Source organism: Arctopsyche grandis, chromosome 1 (assembly GCF_051622035.1).
Source record: "Arctopsyche grandis isolate Sample6627 chromosome 1, ASM5162203v2, whole genome shotgun sequence".
Taxonomy (NCBI): Eukaryota; Metazoa; Arthropoda; class Insecta; order Trichoptera; family Hydropsychidae; genus Arctopsyche; species Arctopsyche grandis.
The window spans coordinates 31,733,333-31,752,203 of NC_135355.1; the positions used below are offsets into that span (position 1 = coordinate 31,733,333).

The 18,871-nt window shown below is 35.1% G+C and overlaps 1 protein-coding gene across 2 annotated transcripts in view; it reads left to right on the plus strand.

Moving 5' to 3' along the window:
* LOC143913737 (very long chain fatty acid elongase AAEL008004-like) overlaps positions 1 to 18,871 on the plus strand; it is a 77,596-nt gene that overhangs the window by 52,086 nt on the left and 6,639 nt on the right. Inside the window, exon 1 of one of the 2 annotated variants that reach the window (XM_077434090.1) lies at positions 17,580 to 17,828. The exons of the other annotated variant lie outside the window; for it this stretch is intronic. Coding sequence (XP_077290216.1) covers positions 17,750 to 17,828 — 79 coding nt within the window. The 5' untranslated portion in view covers positions 17,580 to 17,749. Of the gene's footprint in view, positions 1 to 17,579; positions 17,829 to 18,871 lie in introns of those variants that run through there. 2 annotated transcript variants of the gene reach the window in all.

Consider the following 18,871-nt stretch of genomic DNA (forward strand, 5'->3'; position numbering starts at 1 on the left):
TAATAAGTGTCGTTCAGCGGAAACCCGTAGTGGCATCATGGGAAAATATAATTAAAAAAAAAAATGCCTTGCAGGAAATAATGATAAGATATTCCATATTCTGTGAGATTGATCATCTCATCTACTTGAAAAATCTAAAGTTACTCATCTGTTCCGATTTTGGTGATTATTTTTTCAATCGATATCATTACATCACGTAGACATAACCGATTGTCACCGACCTTCATCCGCGCCGTGCAAATGATCAGCTGGCCTTCATCTCGTCCCAATGAGACCACATCTCTCGATTCGAGGTTTATTTTCTCATATATTATAAACATATGTATATTTATTTATCATTAAGGTCAAATATTTCATGGTCGACTTCGAAAATATTCGCACGAACGCATTTCGCCATGGCGATGAAACACCCCGATTGTCATTCGCCGAGAGAGAATTCCGATCGGAATTAATACATATTTTAAATTTGTTATATTAATGTATTGGACTCGTTCGCTCGGTGACTACTGGTTGGCAATGAAATCTGTAAATACGCAGATTTATATGCAAAATCACATTTATAAGTAATATGATTGCGACACGCTAAAGTCCACTTTAATCCAAGCGATAATACCTACTTGAAATTATTGGAAACAAATTAAATCAAAAGTACTTTTGTTCGATATAAAATTCGTCTACTTATATATAACTAGCTGTATTACCGGCTTCGCTCGGTATTTGTAATATAAACAGCTTAAACATGAATAATCTAATAGTAAACATTTTATTAAAAAAAAAATATATATATATATATATATATATATATATATATATATATATATATATATATATATATATATATGGCTGGCCATGGGGCTGCGCCCCCTGCGAGGACTTCAAATCCTTTGAATCGAAAAAAATCGAATCGGCGCCTATGAATCGAAAAAAAAATAAATCAAAACATTTGTTCGATGACGTCAAAGATCTACGAACGAACGAACAACCAAGGATACATACATACAAAGTCTCTTTCCAAATTATAGATTAGATTTTCACCTGCAACACATTATTAGCTGTTTAAAATTTAAAATTTATGATACCTTTTAAATTTTAACTGCTAACGTGCTCTCTTCGGGCTACTCAATTTTAGGCCACCCTCAGGTTGAAAACGGCCTCCCTACATTATCGTGTCTCATTATCGTCAAACTATTATTAACCAGCAACATCAGTGGTGAGGATGTAATCTTTCGACTTTGTGGTCACGGGTTCTATCCCTGCCTTTATTGCTGGCCAGACCTTGGATATGCAACTCCAAGGTCAACCGTTTGCTTTCAAATTTTGCTAATTTATCTGATTTCATTGGAAACGGTTCCAACAAATTGGCAATCCTGTCCGATTTATCGCAAAATTTGAGTTCACAGCATCTCATAATTTGCTGATATTTAAAATACTGCAAAAATTTATCAATACTTGTCTTTATGATGATTATTATGATGATGTGGCATTACAGGAGTCCCTAATGCACCACATTATAATGTTTGTAATTGGTCTCGAATGATACGTACATATGTATGTACATACAATGGTGATAGTAGATGTCGTGTCAATAAAAATGGGTGTATACCTGTATAAATAAATAAATAATATTCTTGCTGCCGCGACTACTCATATCCATTTTTTACTGTATATTCGATGGATGAAACTGCTATAACGACCACCATAAATTATTTGTCAATTGACTAATTAATTAATTATTTATTTATTATGACATATTTATTATTATAATATTTATTTCTTCATTTGTATTATCTATATACATATACATATATTGTTTATTGCACTGTTTTCCCTATCGACCGAAATACAAATTTTTGTTAAAATATTATCGCACTCAATTATTTTGTTTCCTTGAAGTAATTATCTTTACTTTCTTCATATGTGGTATTTCGTTTTGAGTCGTTCAGTATTTTCTTACTTGTGAGAAAATTGAATGGACCGTTTCATTGAGATCGAAATTGTGACAGTTGACCCTCATAGTATCCTCTCATGGTCGATGTGAAGCTTGCGAATTTAATACGCATATTGTGCGTGCGGTTTTATTTATATATATAAATATTTCCAATTGTGAAATTCGACCTCGCGAATCAAGGATTTCATCGGGCGAGTGAAAAGCGGAAAAACCGGTAGTCTGATGATCCGATCGTTTTCCCCCTCATTGCCCGAAATGTCGATCGATCGAATCTACCCTGTATACTTACTCAAATATGGGTGTTATTTCCTTGGCAACTTCCTGATTCCGACTAATCTGCTTGAAACATCTCGGGCGAAGGAAATCATACATATTTAGATTGGGTCTTGGATACTTGGTTTATTGCGTAAAATTCAATTGCGCAATTTGCGATATTGAATATATATTCGAACATTGGTTGTAAAATGCTATCGTATTTGTATTTCCTTCATCACAATAGCTGTCAATCTATCGTGTTTAATGATTGTGAATTCTTTATGACCTATCAAGCGCTATTGTTTTACTTTTAGTACACAGATGTGATAAATCGTCATATTTTTCTATCATGACACACTTTCAATCAGTCGACATTGAATTTTTGAATCAAAGTGTCGTATAACTTGCACCAAACTCTCTTCTTAATAACAAAAATAGTTTGTAATGTCATTATTTGTGTGAACGCCATTAAATCTGAAACATGTCCTTATATAGGCGGATAACAAGTGTCACTATTTTTGTCTCGATATATTGAAAGTGTTCACTTTCAACACAGACAAACTTTATTTCAGGAAAATAAAACAAGAATGCTACATGACTTTTGTAACTAGGAAGCTTCTGTGAAAGTTTTAATGTTCGGAGAATTGCAACACTGAAAAAATATGTTTTCCCTTATGTTATACATTTATAATAAATATATTGATTTATTTTTAGTATGGCCCTGGAAAGTCTACAAATCTACATGCAAAATGGCTAATGTTAAAATGACATATTTCCCCTTCGGAAAGGCAGCATACATACATATGTACATACACACATATGTGAATAAGTGATCGTAAAAGGGTTATTTAATAGATTGAATATTTTTATTAGTATTTCACAACTGTTATTCGCATCAATATTTTTGCGAGAAGGACTACGGAGTGCGATATTTGAAGTCATCGATGTAATATTTGCAAGGCTGGGCGATGACGATGACGATTTAATGTTGGAACAAGTAGGAAAGCTTTTCATCCAAACCTAAAAAAACTTATGTGCAGCAGAATAGACTATAATGCTTTGAACAAAGTGGTCACGGGTTCATATCCCACAAGTTTCTCCTGGTCAGACCTTGGATTTATGAGTCCAGGTCGATCGTTTCCTATCATAGTTTGTCAATTTATCTGGTTTTCATTGAAACAGTTCCAACAAATTGGCAACCTTAACCATTTTCTCGCAAATCTTGGAAATCACCAATCTTGGATTTCGCTGAATTGTAGAAAATGCTGCTAATTTACAAATTTAACCATAAATGTCTCTGCGGATGTTAATTGATATGAATTTCACTGAATTGTTTAAAAAATTCTGCAAATTTACATATTTGACCATAGATGTCTCTACGGATGTAATTGATATGTATTTACTTTGTATAATACATGTATCAAATGTACAATGTTTCTAGCCAGGGAGGCGTATTGGGGTTACCTGTTAGGCCTTCCTGGTATAAAAAAAAATATGTACATATATATAAAGCGATTTTCAATATTATGTACATTACAGTCATTATAGTTAGTTTCGCGAACAGTGTGTCGAAACACTAAGTCTGTTTACAATTAAAAATAGTCAACTATATCGGGAAAGTGCCGTTAATCCGGACGTATGCAGATCAGTGTCGCGCAACGCGCTATAAATAATTGTATTAGCAAAATGGCACCGCCACTGGACCTGGACTATTCGAGTTCAACAGCCGGTTACAATTTGCGGCGGCTCTATCGATTTTTTTAGGTATTTTTTTTTCTTTTGTATTATATTTATGTAATAACTAGACTTGAAACAAAGGTCTTACGTAAAGACACGCGATTACGAGAAAATGGTAAGGTATCCCCCGAGAATGGGGTTCTAATGCCGGCATATGTATGTATGTATATGTAATGTATGGGGTTTCTACCCCCTTTGTCTTCATTATACGAAATGCGATCATATTATGGCCGAGAGTCAACGTGTGTTCGGCCATAACTGCGATTTATTGACATTGCGCGCTAACAAGCCGGTCAGAAAGCGTACTACGTATGGTATTATGCTTTTTATTTGAGCCGTTGTTCTCTAATTGTGTGTCGTATTTTGACCAGGGATGGCATAACAGGTCAACGCTATGTTGTTTTATATTCAAGGTCGGAAAATATGTGTATATGTATGTATGTGTATGATATGTTTGGGTTTCTGAAGTCTCTGAAGTCGAGAGCGACTTTAATGCAGTTCACTTTAGTATATGTAAATACATACATATGTAATTGAAAGGTCTCATAAATAAATATGTATATTTATTAATTTGTTCTCGAAAACTTGACTAATGATTTTTGCGAATATTTTTTAAAATGCCCTTATTCAAGCTTAAAAATCGCAATGAAACTGGTGTCGAGTTCGGGAAAACTCATTAGAGGGGTATAACCAGATACATGTAATAATAATAGAAGGGTCCTTACGAATACATAATTATTGTCAATATTACGCGGTACGTCTCTATAAATACGCTACAACGCACGGAATACAATCGGATCAATTTACTTATAAAAATGTATCCCATGTTGTTTATTGTGTGTGTTTTAAATGCATTGTGCAATTTTTACTGATGCTTGCCCATTTTGCGAGTAATATAAATAAACAGAGAAGTTTTTATCGGATAAACGTCGAGCACCAAGCATCAAATATGACTGATGCTAAAATTATTTTGCATTGTCTGTGGACAATCGTCACTTGACAACAATATGACGCCTAAAGCCACTTCTAATAATATAAAATTTCTCTGGGTATAACCCTTTGAGTGCTGACGTCTTTTCTATTGAAAGCCCGCAAAGCTGAAAGTTTCGCCAACATTTCCAACTGGAATTATTTAGAAATCCAATAGAAAACAGGTATAAAAATTGTAGCTAATCCAAACAAACCCTAGATAACTACCGCCGAGGAAAGGTGTGTTTAGACTCTTTAATATATGTGTTTTGCAACAATATAAAATAAACAAAAGAAGTATATTAATTAATGTATTTTTCCAAAACTAGTTCGATCTTCTTCATTGTTGTTTAAATGTAATGCTCACAATCTAAATTCCAAGCCACAATCTAAAAAAATACTTAGCAGTTGGGGATTTCCATCGAGAAATTCTGCTATGGTTATAAATTCAGAAATTCTGGTGTAAACCAGTCTTTATAAACATTGACACGGATTAAGATCTGTCCATACCTAGTCGGCACGTATCGGCAGCAACAGGCAACCTGCAAGTTTGGACAGTATTCTTTGGTATATTCTATATGGACGCATTCATACCCCATTCACGCATTCATGCGTGACTACATATGTATTCATATATATAATGTACTAAAGAATACTGTCCGTACTTGCAGGTTTCCTGCTGCTGCCGATACGTGCCGACTAGATATGAACAGACCTTTAAACGATCATTTTCATTGTATTTTTTTTTCAATGCTACCTGGAAGGGCTTAGCGGGTAGTAATCTTGTTTATTTTTTATATACACAAAAAACAACGCCTATCGACGTATTTCAAGCTCATGTAATTGTTGGCAAAACGCCGATCGGTGTTCGTCAGCATTCAAAGGGTTAATCAATTGTAACTGGAGAAATTTGACGGCATGTGAAAGCAGGATTTCACTCTGCTTGCACGCACACAAGCATCAAAATAGGGGAAACCAATGAAACGACGAAAATAATATGATATCATTAATGTAGGATCTGGTTGTCAGGAGACATAGGCGGTAGAGTAAAATGATACTCGTTGGGCGGTTTACAACATTGTTTATTTCAAAGAGTGCCACAACAAACTGTCGTTCACCGCCTTACATGTACAACTTAACAATTCTTTAACTCATGCATGCCAACCTAATCATTCATATATGCATTATTCTACGTTGGAAAACTAAATCCCACATAATTGTACCTGATTCACATCTACACAAGTACCATATTAGCCGTTTGCCCGCGGATGACCTCTATAGGAGTCATGCGTAAAATGCCAGCAGCGAGAATGGTGTAACTTACTGTGTAAATAAAATACTGCAGGCGTGGTTCACTATTTTAAATATACTTCAGGGTATCATTTCACATATTTGGTCACTTGAATAAATAGTACCAAGGGTGTAAATATAACTGGGGCACTGCCCCACACACATTCTCCCAACCAAAAAATAAATAAAAAACATTTTGTGTATTGTTGGTGATTCATCAATAATCAACAAGTGTTTCTTTATACCGTTCACCACGCGGTGAGCGGAACCAGTTCATAATTCAGTTCGAGACAGTCACTTATCTGACGTGGTGCCGTGGTTGCCAGCTTCAGTTTACCTGCTACTCTGGCACTTGCGAATGGTACTATGTGTGTGTGTGTAGAGTTTATACAGTAATTTGAGTACAGGTCGCATTTAAGGTCGTCTTTTTGGGGCAGAATAGCTGGCACCCAAAAACTCCATCAATCGAAATTTACCCACGCGAAATATTGTACTAACGGGAACTCAAGTGCCAGATGTTCCGTGATCGAGATTTTAGTGACGTACGCAAGATCGCATCTTGCGGAATAGTCCGTTTACCGAATTGAGTGATGTGAGCTCGGCACTATAGTTTGATACGTCTTCACGGTTTCCTTGATATATGTACATCTAATATATAATTTCAAAGGAGACTTTGTATGTAAGTGTGTAAGGTTTGAATGGTAGAATACATGACTTTAAATATAAACAAAAACAAATGAATATTTAAATAAATTAAATGAAAAGCTTACTATTAGATTAGCCATGTTTAAGCGGTTTATATTACAAACACCGAGCGTAAAAAAAGTCGGATAAAACCACTAGTATATAATATTTCAGCACATTGATTCGGTAAAAGTGTATTTTGGGAAATTAGCATGGGTTGCATTTAAAATTGAATAATGTAAACATCGAGCAGGCACAAGGTCTGACATGGCTCCTAAGCATGTCAGGTAACCATTGCGGTTTTACAGTTTCAATTGTCTCACGGTAGTTAATTAGCGACCCGACTTAACCGTTTCGGTGCCAAGGGCAAGTCGAGCGCTAACCGATGCAATTTTAAAATAAAATCGTGAAAAAAACTAAACCGCTGTGACAGAACTGACCGATATGCTTAAAAATAATGTACGAACTTTGTCCCCGAGTGTCCGCAAACAGTTGCCAACAGTTAAAATCGGCAACGAGCCTGACGTCACACGTACGTGACGTTGACGTGACGTCACGTGGAGAAATTTATCCCGAGTTGCAAGTTTGTCGATTGAATCATAAGGATTTTCACAATGAACAAGCGTATTGTTCTAATTAAATGGTATACCGATACTGTATGATTCAAAACTATAAAACATAAGATTTATCACTGATAATGTTCATTCAACCTTGAACTTTAAAATTATTGAACGTGTACGTATCTAAAACTTTAACGTCATTTTTTAAATAAATAGATATACGTCTGTCCATTTGCAAACTTTATATGCTAACAATGAGTACTATATAATTTTTGTAAAATTGTTTAGCACACGGTTGAATATTTCAATTAGCGTCGCCGGACGTTTACGCTTGAATTGCTCATACTGCGAATTGGCACGGCCGGTCGATAATATGTTAATCATTGTTCGGAAAAACAGTTAACAACAGTATATTTTTTTTAAATATTAAAAACGGTTTAAGCTACGGCAATACGAAAAGTATTCTTCGGTACATTTTGTATGGACACATTCATGCCTAACGTGGCGTAGACGTAACAGCAGTAACCGACAAAATCTATTCATACTTTACACCAGTACATGTCACCGTAACGTAGCAAGCAAAACTGGTTTGTGAAATATTCACGCATGATATGACGTCATTCAAAATATTCACGTATGATATGAGTGCACGCGTATTAATGAAGGTGCGCATATGAATAGTTGTCATTTATATATTTAAGTCGATTTTGCCTTGCACTCGACCAAAAATTGTCTGAACGTGCCGGAACTGGATAGTATGAATAGAAACTGTCGTTTACGTTTGCTACTGTGCTGTGATTTAGCTGTGAACTGCTGAATAGTATGGATAGATCTGTATATGTAGATTATGTATACAAATAATTAAATCCTTAAAAAAACAACATTGCCTAAAACAATTTGTGTACACTTGCTTTAGGCTGCGTACATAATGAAGCTTCGTGACATGACGCAACGCGACAGGAGTATTTATATTTATTTATATTTATATTTATATATTTATTAATTCAAAGTGATGAAGTATTAGCAAGGTAGCATTAAATGACAGTTCCTGTCGCATAGCGTAAGGGCGGTTTCCTTTCATGTCGCATAGCGTAAGGGCGCAGACACACAGGTACGTGGCACGTGTTTTTTTTTTTAATAGTTTTGCACATGCAAAAAAAATGCTGGCACGTCTGATCTATGCCAGGTCAAAACTCACCCCCAGAAGTGTTTTCGTTATAGGTTTGAGAGTGATTGTTAATATTTGCTAGATATACAAATAAAGGTAATGAGTACCGTATTACGATAACTCTAAGAATGTGTTCAAAACAAAAATGTGACTCTAATTCAATTTACGAAAAGTTTTTACGAAAACCTAACCTGACTAAGATTACCTGGTACCAACTTATATTTTAACTGTATTTTCAGTTGCAATATATTTTTACCAGTTGGAATATAATTCGCCATATGAACAAACATATGTGGGTTAGACGCAGTGGTGTAGTCGGGCCAGGTCGCCGCCCTCGTACTTATTTTTGGGCCAGGTCGTCGCCCTGGTACTTTGATTAATATAAAAATTGTTTTTCGAGTACAATTAAAGAATATTTCGACTAAAATTTCACATAAAATTTTGTATAACAAATATTGTGAGCAGACCCTCGTTCTAACACTTGATGACCAGAATCGAATAGTAATCTGAGCACATTCAAAACTTAAAAGACGTTTAATGAAATTTATTGGCTTTTTTATCTAAAACCACACAAAAATTCGAAAGAAAACATTCTTTTAACTATTGACCATACGCACTTGAGGATAAGATAAAATGAGGGAACTCAGCTTAAATGAATAGTCATCTCTAAATTCAAATGTTAAAATTTGATAGTTTTTAGCATTGCTGAAAGGAAATTTTACTCATAATTTCAACCAGGAAGAATATTTGTTAATAATTATTTGATTTTTTTTTATAAATATTTGGACTGCCAATATTAGGATACAACCTTTTTTTAGTAAGGAAAAAAGCGGGAGGGAGGGTCGTAAAAATTAAACACCGACCTGGTAATACATATATTCCAACTAGTCAAGTTACACTAATATAAAACCTTCAAATATGTTAAAACTGAAAATATACGTAGGTATCAAATCAGAAGGAATATATTCCAACTAGTCAAAATATATCACAACTAAAAGAGTTATAAGAGAATATAAAAGGTTTATCGAAAATGTTTATCCTGAACTAAGCTATCTAAGCACGCCGTAGAAACATGTCAATGAATGCCGGGTTTTTTTTTGAGTTTGATAGGTACATACGTATGTAGTTTTTTTTTTTAAGAATATCTGACGAGATCAATTAAGAAGCCCTTCAGCGTTGACCGGTTGGCCATCATTAAATTAGAATATGCAGTTTAAGTCGTTGATCCGGATATGGTTTGGTTTTTCCGGGGCCTGGCTTAATGAGCAATGCCGCAGGCAAGTCGCGATGTTGGGAAGTTTCTTGGAAATTGCTTTAGCATTGATAGCTAAGTATTTGTGTACGTGTTTAGGGCACTTTATTGTTTTACTATGAGGTTATTATAATGAAGGTTTGCGGTCGCGATTTCAACGAGAACGTGATTCTGATAGATGACTTCTGTCATACGACTTCTGGTTTGCCATTCGATCGGAGAATTGCAATCGACGTGCAAAAGTTACGTATCGGTTTAAATCAATCCTAATGGCCAATGCATAGATAGCTATGAATTGCACTCGAAGGTTTTTCGTTCGATTGAATGCAAGATTCCACTATTTTATTTTTACTTGCATATATGTACATAGGTATATGTATGTATGTATTTGCCAGGAAGGCCTAACAGGTAAACCCCAATGCCCCTTGCGGGCCAATTACAAACATGGATATAAAATTTTAGACTAATTTTAACAAAGCATCATAGAGACATCTATAGATAATTTTTTAATAAACTTACACTTTCGGGGCATTCTTTATATAAATCGTCAAATTTCGAGATGCTGAAAGACTCGAAATTTGGAAGAGACATTTATGGACAAATTTGCAGCATTTTTTATACGAATCATCGAAATTCGAGGAGCTGAAAACTCGAAAATTGCAAAAAATGGGTAGAGGTTGCCAATTTGTTGCTGCTGGCCAGAACCTGGTTTGTGACTTCAGGTCGGGTTTGCCAATTTATCTGATTTCATTGTAAACGGTTCCAACAAATTGTCAATCCTATCCTATTTCTCGAAACATTTCAGTTTACATCATCTCATAATTGGTTGATTTTTAAAAATGCTGCAAAAATTTGTTCAAAGATGTTTGCCTTATGTACAATGCCTTATGATGTTTGTCTTATGTACTATGTTGACAATAATGTGTATAACCTGGATAAATAAATAAATATAATATAGATACATGTAATTGTGTATATTTGTACCTGCTTCATAGTTTTAAAATATTTATGCCATTACGAGTGCCCCTGATTGATTGACCCTTTGATATTAAGCTTTTACATATAAATTTATATATACATACATATGTAAAAGTGGTGATACAGTAGTGATATAATGGGTAGGATGATTTCGCCGATTTTATGAGGAACCGTTTCAACAATGAAATCAGATAAATTGGCAACGATTGAATTGGACTTGAACTCAGGAACCTCTCGGTTCCTCATCGGAAGCTCTCCTTCTTTCCCAATTTTTAAATAACGTATCGCCTGTTTTAGTGGTTTGCGATTGCTTCAAAGTTTAAGTTTAAGTCGAAACCAGTGGCGTAACTACCGCGCCCGCAGACCCCGCCGAGACCTGGTGGGCGCCACGAAGCGCGCCTTTTTCACGGATTTTTTAATTTGTTCCGTAATTTTTTTAAAAACTTCTCTTATTTTTCAACCTATTTGTACTATATGTGTATGTACATACATTAACGTATTTTGAATTTATCCTCATTGTGTAATTGATCTATGCCAATAGGGCTAGAAGACTACCGTCTTTTTCCATCTTTTGAACGTCAGTGCCACTTCAACCTATTAGCTGAGAATTCTCTTATTCTTGTATATATTTTTCAATGTGTAAACAATAAAACAAAATTATATGATAAAAACCAATAAAATTTATAAATTTTTCGCTGTCACCATTAGCAGGTGAGAAATTTTTAAGGAAAATTCACCATCAGTTACATTAAACAGATTGTGCACTGCTTGTTGGTCGTCCAGATTAAACTATTAATGCACTTTGATATATAGGTACACATATTAAATATGTAAATATGTAAATATGTAAATATTGATACGTCAAAAAGTATAAATATTAATTTGGAAAGTTATTTTGCTAATATTAATATATGGGGGAGGGGGGGGCCGTAAAATATTTTGCGGGGGGGCACCGGGAATTCATGCTACGCCACTGGTCGAAACATTTAATTTGAGTATAAAAATTTTTGCAGAATTAAATTACAAGAAAAAAAACAATATTTAAAATTATATAGGAGCCAAACTAAAGCAGAAAAAAATATTTTTTAACACTTCCGTTGAAAAGTTTCTCAGCACGCAACGTCGAAACGGAAAACAAAAGGAAAAAACAGTACCCAAAATAACCTTTTAATCGCACATTCGGAAAAGAAAGAAAAACGATTAATAAAGGTCGCGTGTTCTATTTAAATAAAACGTGTCGTAGCACTTTCAAGCAAACAAAGAAAAGTCTATTGAAAAAAAAAAATAACAGTTTATCGAATAACGCGGCGACCCATTTACAGTAAATTTTAGATAGCGATCGAACGATTACTTAAGACCAGCACTCCATTACATATACTACGAAGTATTCCCAAGAGATATTAGACCGAGATCGCCCCTCTCAAGACGAATCCAATTTCAATCGAACCCGACTGGATTAAGCACTTGTATGTGTATATTACAGATAATTGCACAAGCGCGACATTCGCCATGTAAGCACATACGACGTTTTGCAACTGGCGTCTGTGGACCCCGGCTCGCGCTAATTTTCTTGCCCACGCGTCAATTTCGCAATTTGTCGATTGTTTTGTACGGTGCGTTGTTCGAATCGAGTTGTGAAACGTGAACTTAACTGGAAATTTTTTTCCGATTTGTATTTTGGCTTCCGACGATTTCCTAGTTATTGTGTATGGCGGGCGCTTGCATTTCGTTGATGGCTCCTCTGAATCAAATGCCAACACTTATATTCCGTAGCTGTCTTAACCCTTTGAGTGCTGTTGAAAGCTCGCCACCCTGAAAATTTCGTCTACATTTCCAACTAGAATTATTAAGAAATCAGGTATTAAAAATTGTAGCTAATCCAAACAAACCCTAGTAACTACCGCCGAGTATTTCGAGTTTTGTAAAGGTGTGTTTAGACTCTCAAATATATCTTGCAAAAATATAAAATAAACAAAAAAAGTCTATTGATGAATGTATTTTTCCAAAACTAGATACAAAGTTCCATCTTCTTCATTGTTGTTAAAATATTAATGCTCACAATCTAAATGCCAAGCCACAATCTAAAATACTCAGCAGTTAGGAATTTCCATCGGGAAATTCTGCTATGGTTATAAATTCAGAAATTCCGGTGTAAACCAGTCTTAATAAACGTTGCAAAGGGCGAAATCACACAGCGCGGGATGTGGTATGTGGAACGTCGAAAAGTTCTCCTACATTTCTTAAAACCGCTATCGATCACTATCAAGCAAGGATAAATACAAGGATACAATTTTACCGAACACATCCAGGGGGTCTTTTTTTTGGACTTTTTGAAAGGACTATGCCTTGTACGCATCCCATGAATGCGACATTTTTTCTATATGTTTAAAACTATCTAAAAAAAAACCACGTCCCACATTCATCGCCGTGTGATTTCGCCCAAATGAATGACACGGATTACACGACCCATGTTCAATACTACCTGGAAAGGCTTAGCGGGTAGTATTCTTGTTTACTTTCTCCATGCTCAAAATACAACGCCTTTCGGCGTTTTTTAGGCCCGTGGACTTATTAGCAAAACGCCGATCGGCGTTGGTCAGCATTCAAAGGGTTAAGCAAGTGGCTTCTCTGAAGCAACATCTTAACTCACCAATAGAATTTGTACCCTTGTGTTTGTATTTTCACTGCAAACTGTGAAATTAACCATATAATAAAATATACAATTAATACATATATAAATCAAGAAAGACACGACATTAATATAATATATCGATAAATTGTTTCCCATCTTGTCGCATCGCTTTACTATGCACTCAGTTTAAAAAACAAAATTTTAACATGTAGTAAAACGATAAAAGTTCATTAGTTATATGTACACACATAGATAGATACGCATTTTAATTATCTTTTTCTCCGTTTGCGGAATTGGGGTGAGTCAGACATCACAGTCCAATAATTCCGATAATATTGCGAAAATTTGACATTGGCATTCTAACATGTGGAACGCGTATCTGACATAACTTTTACAACCGAGTCACATAATGTGTACATACATATGTACATATAATGTATGTAATATTTGCTGCAGCGTATATCAGAGTTGTTCTTGTTTTAATTTATGCACACTCAACTGATTCTATTTCCACGGCATTTGTATGATAATTACAGAGATGTAACTCGTGTATGGTATACTCATGTCGTAAACAAAGAGAGTGTTAATTTTAATAGCGAGTCATTTTAAAAATCGCAACCTACGTCCAAAGCGTAAAAATTCTAATTAGTGAGCGCATTTGAAATTTTTCCCCTTTCGACAGAACGAAAATCGTATTATTATTCTATGGGCTTAGCAAGTGTGTAAAATACACGTGGAAATGTATTCTAATTGTATTACTCATATTAAATTAAGTCAAACTTTTAATTATATTTGATTTTTGTAACAGTTGTGGACACACGTTAAAAATCGATAACGCTCCCTATGAAATTTCACTTTTATTCACTGATCTGTTTTTTTTTCTAAGCCTTATCGCCAAGTAAAAACGAGGTAAGTTAATTATTCTCACCGGAACGAAAACAATTAAAATTAATTTTCAGTGCACTTTAAACGGTTAAGTTTAAACATCACGTAACAGTTCAACTTGCCATATGTACACGAAAGAAACGGATATTCGTATTTGTGACGCCGGATACGTTTATTTCTGTACAAAATGCCAATTTCCGAATACATAATATTAATAGTATTGTGTGTGTAATAATTTAATTTAGTCAATGGGCGATTTTCGTTTCGTTATAATTTTTCAGTGAAAAATTTAAATTTCGAATTTACCGCTTTGTGTTTCAGGAAGTGTGACTATCGAGCTGTTTATAAATTCAATTAATAATTTTGGCTCGATATATTTAATAGTAAAATGTTGGTGTGCATATCAGTTCCGTTAATTTGTGGTATAATATCTTATCGGTGTAATGAAATATTCATATGTAATATGACGTTAGAGTAAGGTTATGTCAGCTCTGAAATTCGATGAAGACATTCAACCCATACACGCTCTATAGATTTCAAGCGCTTTGAGTCCAAGCTCCCATAATATCATAATACAATATAACTATTGTATATTTACCTACCTACATACATACATATATATGTAAGTCGAATTGCACTAACGTTAACATAATTGTTTCATTGACTTAATATGTTCAAAATTAGAGTAATCACTATCTTCCATTATCCTCGTGGACTGATAAAACATAACTGTATTTTTTCCCATTATTTGAATTTTATCGAATTAGAAGTTTTGTGTCGTAAAGCTTGAAGCTACGTGCTCAAAATATTATTAGGCCTAAATTTATTTTGAAAAATTACAGTTTCATAAAAAGTTCATCTCACATGAAAATTATATAATTTAGTTAGTTTATTATATAAAGTTAATAAAGTGAAATTTTTGTAGAACATAGAAAGTACAACATTTTTTGCACTTTAAATTGAGGTCATTTTAAAATCGCTACTTTTTTCCAATATAATTTGTGGTGAGCTATGCGCGAATTCGTCTGGTGAAAGAGTTTATGTTGTTGTCTGTCTTCAAATACACATTTAAAATATGAACAACAGTAATCAAAATTCAAGAAGTCGACGTAATTAAATGTATATGTAATTTGCTTACAAACTTAAAGTCACAATTTCTAAAGAACTGTTTCAAAAATTAAATCAGATAAATTTGAAAACTCTGATAGGAAACAATTAGCTTAGGTTCGATGATTACTCTGTAAAAAGCGATTTCGCGCACGTCACTAAAATCTCGATCACGGAACATCTGGCACCTAAAACTCCATCGATCGAAATCAAAGTAATGTACTAACGAGAACTCTAGTGCCAGATATTCCATATTCGCGATTTTTGTGGCAACGATTGTTTTGCGTGCGATCGCAATTTGCGCAATAATCTGTTTACCATCAGTTCGGATGTTAACAACGGGGACGCGACAATTGGTGCAAGTCCAAAAGGTTCAACGACAAAATGTACCCGAAAATTAGTGCACTGACAAAATGTACCCGTGACAAAATGTTCACGCGACAAAATGTTCACGCGACAAAATGTTCACGCGACAAAATGTTCACGCGACAAAATGTTCACGCGACAAAATGTCCACGGAAATAATGTTCAAGCGACAAAATGTTCAAAAATCCTAAATTTTCCTATTTTAGTGGAAAAAGTAACTTTTTATTGTATTATATTTATCGATGTATATGGTATCTTGTACTGGTACTTTTTATCGTATACATCGCGGGCTTTATTAAATTAGTATAAATGACAGGTGTTCTCAACCGTATCCAATATTTATTTATTTAAATTGAAAAGCGTATGAACTGCAGATTACATTGAATTAGTTTTTATGGCAGGGCTTCTCAACCGTCTCCAAAATTTTCTTTATTTCAAATGAATAATTTACTGCCTGCCATATAAACTAATTCAATGTAATCTGCAGTTCATACGCTTAGAAAGTTTTTTTTTTTCAATCTAAATAAGTAAATATTGGATACGGCTAAGAACCCCTAACATTTAAATTAATTTAATGACATTTTAAAATGATATTCAATGAGTCACAATGACATTCGCTTAAAATGTAATTGTTCAATTTAAATAAGAATATGTTGGTACGGTTGAGAACACCTGTAATTTATACTAATTTAATAGCATCCGCGATCTATACGATAAAAAGTACCATATACATCGATAAATATAATACAATAAAAAGTTACTTTTTCCATTAAAAATTTAGGATTTTTGAATATTTTGTCGATCGAACATTATTTCCGTGGACATTTTGTCGCGGGTACATTTTGTCAGTGAACTAATTTTCGGGTACATTTTGTCGTTGAACCTTTTGGACTTGCACCAATTGTCGTGTAACCGTTAAAAACATTTAAATGTGACGAGCAGTACCGTAGAAATTCTTCAAATCATACATGTATTTTTTCTTGAAAGTGAATCTTAAAACATTAGGCCTAAAAAACCATCAGTTGATTGTCGAATATTCTGAGTACATATGTTCAACCATAGAGATGTAATAAGCACAGAGGGGCCGTTACGAATAAATAATTGTTGTCAATTTTACACGGTACGTCTCTATAAAAATGTATCCCCATGTTGTTTATTGTGTGTTTTTGAATGTATTGTGCAATTTTTACCGATGCTTGCCCATCTTGCGAGTAATATAAACAGAGAAGTTTTTATCGGACATACGCGAGCACCAAGCGTCAAATACGACTGATGCTAAAATTATTTAGATCTGTCCGTGGACAGACTGTCACTTGACAACAAAAGAACACCTAAAGCCACTTGTATTAATATTACATTTCTCTGTGTAAAACGGTGTCGATCGCAGGTGCGTGTAGTTGCTAATCGTCACTATCGCACTTGTGACTTTTAGTTCAGGTATGATTGTGCATGTGATTGGCAATCAGCTGACATGACGGTTCAAATCCAATTTAACACCTCACGAGCAGGCGCGCCGTGCCATAACCGCCGGTCAGTGTTACGTAATTGTAAGGTGAAGTACCGAACCGAACATGGTCGAAAACATGGCTCGGTCTCGTTTCTCGTTTCTCGTTTCTCGTTTCTCGTTTTGACGAGTCTCGAGTGACGAACGAAGTTTGAAAAGTGTGAGCGTGTGTGGGTGGCACGGTGTGGTGCGGTGCGGTGCGGTGCGGTGCGTGTGGCAGTTTTGGCACGTGTCTGCCGGCGACAGTGGCGCGCGCGCTGTCGTGCGCGAAGGACGTGTGCGTTCGCTCGCTCTCTCGCTCTCTCGCTCTCTCTGCTGCAATCTCCATCTCCATCTCCATCTCCATCTTCTCCACTCACTATAAATAAGAGAGTGCGGCGATGTTCTCTCACGATTTAGCTCCCGTGGACTGACATGCACTCGAACTCGAACTCGCACTCGCATTCGCATACTCATCCACAGCTACAGCTACAGCTACAGCTGCAGATCAACAGTCAGTACCGGGCTTCACCCCTATATATCTATGCCTATGTGTAGGATCGACCCTTCCACCCCCGCCGCCCCCACCTGTCAGAAATTCGACTCGACGACTCGACGACTCTTAGGCCGGCCCTCGTCGTCCCGCGTTATATCCAGTTAACCCACTTACGGGAACACTCGGCGGCACGTTTCATAATGGACCCGCGAATTTCGTCTGCATACATACACATATATATATATATATATATACCGACCCGCGACCGGTATGTCAAACGTTCACATAATATCTACTTCAATTGAATCTGTCGCGTAACTCTACGGTCGCACTCCATCGATGTATTCATATACTAAAAATCGCGATCCTCCTACGAACAAGATATGCTTTTTTTTATTAGAAATTAAACACCTATCCTGAACACGTCCGTCCGGTCGAACTGTTCGACCCATTGTGCAAACTCTAATTATAATATTTGAAATGAAAAATTGATTGATTCAATTGTTTTATTTGAAAAAACAAAATGGCTTCCTGAAAAAGTTGTCAAAGTATCTTGTACGTATAGATCGATTTGACGTATCGACCTATTTTTTGTTTACGATTCTTGAAGTTCATCCACAGCTTTTTCACCATATGTAGTGAAAAACGCCGAAAATAATTGTAACACATGTTTATTTTAGTTGACCTTTAACATGGCGCCATTTTTTCTTAACAAATGTGAGAAACAGGAAGGACTTAAAATATGTGGACCAAGCTTATTAAAAATACTTCCTAATGGCATCCAATTGATCTTCGACTGCATAAATTTAATTCTATCTATATTTCAATAAAAATCTATACAAAAAATTGTTATTCTACTATTATTCCTACTGTTGTTTTTCATTTGTTTTTTATGCATAAAAACTTTTGATATCCTAACTGGGCAGAGCCTGTTGCTTTTAGACAATAATAAAAAAATATTTCCCTGGATTTTATTTGGTTACAAGAAAACCTTTATTTTATTCATGTCAGTTTTATTACATGGGAGGAACATAATACTATATAACAGCAATAGAACATTG